The 2,081-nt window shown below is 46.0% G+C and overlaps 1 protein-coding gene across 1 annotated transcript in view; it reads right to left on the bottom strand.

Moving 5' to 3' along the window:
• Positions 1-194, bottom strand: part of EXT2 (exostosin glycosyltransferase 2) — a 91,705-nt gene extending 91,511 nt beyond the window's left edge. The window contains exon 1 of the mRNA XM_009999500.1: positions 1-194. This exon is cut by the window's left edge and continues 330 nt beyond it. Within this exon, the coding sequence (XP_009997802.1) occupies positions 1-194 (194 nt within the window).
• Positions 195-2,081: the final 1,887 nt, after the last annotated feature.

Genomic DNA, 2,081 nt, shown 5'->3' with positions numbered 1-2,081 from the left:
TCATGGACGCTGCGTTTTTCAACAGTCCAGTCACTGGACGACTCAATGGAGTGAGGCCAGAACTGGAACATGCCCGTGACAATGACGCCAAGCAGAACTATGGAAAAGAGAGTGATGTAGTAGATGCGGTGCTTGGTTTTCATCCTTGGGATGAGGGCTGGACCCCGGGTGTTGTATTTGACTGACGCACACATAATGGAATCAATTATCTCTTGTCTACAAAATAGAAAGAGAGGGGTTTAAGGATGAACTTTAGAAGAGATACATACCACAATGCAGAAAAACATCCAGTTAACTCTTCCAAGACAGCCTTTTCACCTTGGCAAATTACAGTAAAACTTCTTCAGTCGCTCACATGTTGCACCAGAACAGGGACTGCCACCTGGCAAGGACAACATGAGGCTGATCTACTGGGCCTGGCTGTACTGGAATGATGTCAGCTAGTTAATAAGCACCAGTCAGAAAAGGACATGGCTTGAGCAGCAAGGGGAGTAAAAAATCTCAGACACTACAGCAGCAGAGAGTCTTCGTAGGTGCCACTCCCTCTACATTTAACTGTGTTCATAGTGAATACTGATAAAAATTTAAAATGCTCATGTACAAGCGAAGAGAAGCAATGTGGGTCACCACACAGAACTTAAGATCACAAAACTGCTTCTAACGTAGAGGTGTTTTCAAACTGAATTTTACAGGAGTTCCACCACAACCAAGTAGAATAATGCTAAATTACCTCTGGCAAGAAAAAAGAATTAATTTTTTGTCTTTGTCAATGTGCTTTTTGGTGCAAAAAAAGGTGTTCTATGAGCTGCCACTGCAGGCATGTTAAGAAAAGCATTTAAATACTGGTTCACCATAGCCTGAACACTGCTTGCAGTGAAAACCATGATGTAACATCAGGTATCACAGAACTGCTGTAATCTCTGACGTTTCTTACATGTTTTTACATGCAGAATTGTTGTTCCAGGAAGAGACAATATATATTAACTACGGATAGAAGAATCTGCTTCCTGTTGCATACAAAAACCTGTTTCAACTAAAGCTTCCATAATAAATGCATCCTGACCTCTCCACAGTGGGAGCTTTTTAAATGCAGTAAGAAGAATGTGGACAGGATCATTATGTGTTTTCCTTTTGGACAAATGGGATGCTTTCCTGCTTCCTGAGAAAAAAATCTGACTGCCAACTGTACAACAAAGAACATATATGAACAAAAGAAGTGTTAATAAGTGGTCTTTATAACTAATTGCTTTATGTTTATTTGGCAGTTCTTAACAAAAGACTGTTAGGATGGGGCAGCTAGTGCATAAAAGTGACTGCACTTAGGCAAAGCAGCACAAAAATAATCTCAGATGCTAAGAAATATTCCACTGTTAGCAGCTGTTCTCATCAATTCACATTCACATTCTGGAGACAGCTTTTAGAGCCTGCTGTACGAGACAATACATGCATGATGCTGTTAGCAAGACAGATGCCAGAATGCCACATTACTGTTGGCTTTATAACTAAAAGCTTTCCAAACGCTTCTGACTCAACCACGTTATTTCTCCTTCCTGATAACGGGCCAGAACCACCTGCAGGATGACAAAGATTACTCATGTGCAGCAAGCATTTGAATCACTCAGAAAAGACCTACAGATCTAAGCCTGTGGGGAAAACTCCTCCGTGCCCGGTAACTCCCAGCATGGGAAGGTTCCATCGCTCACACAGCGCGCACGATCCGCTCGGGAAGGCGGAGGCACCAGACCAGCTCTCCTTGGAGCACTGGAAGGAGCAAATCACTCAGAAAAGACCTACAGATCTAAGCCTGTGGGGAAAACTCCTCCGTGCCCGGTAACTCCCAGCATGGGAAGGTTCCATCGCTCACACAGCGCGCACGATCCGCTCGGGAAGGCGGAGGCACCAGACCAGCTCTCCTTGGAGCACTGGAAGGAGCAAGAACACGGCCAGGCAGCCCCAGAGGGGCTCAGAAGCTGAGGGGAAGCAGCAGCTGCGCTCGCAACCGCTTCCCCAGGGAAGCCACGGCCAGGGGGGCCTGGGCCGGCCCGGGGGGCTGCGCTGCCCCGACACGGGCCCAGCCCCAC

Source organism: Chaetura pelagica, unplaced genomic scaffold, assembly GCF_000747805.2.
Source record: "Chaetura pelagica isolate M959 unplaced genomic scaffold, ChaPel_1.0 scaffold55, whole genome shotgun sequence".
Classification (NCBI taxonomy): domain Eukaryota; kingdom Metazoa; phylum Chordata; class Aves; order Apodiformes; family Apodidae; genus Chaetura; species Chaetura pelagica.
Note: the sequence above shows the minus strand (reverse complement) of the source record. Positions and strands in the feature narration are given on the sequence as shown.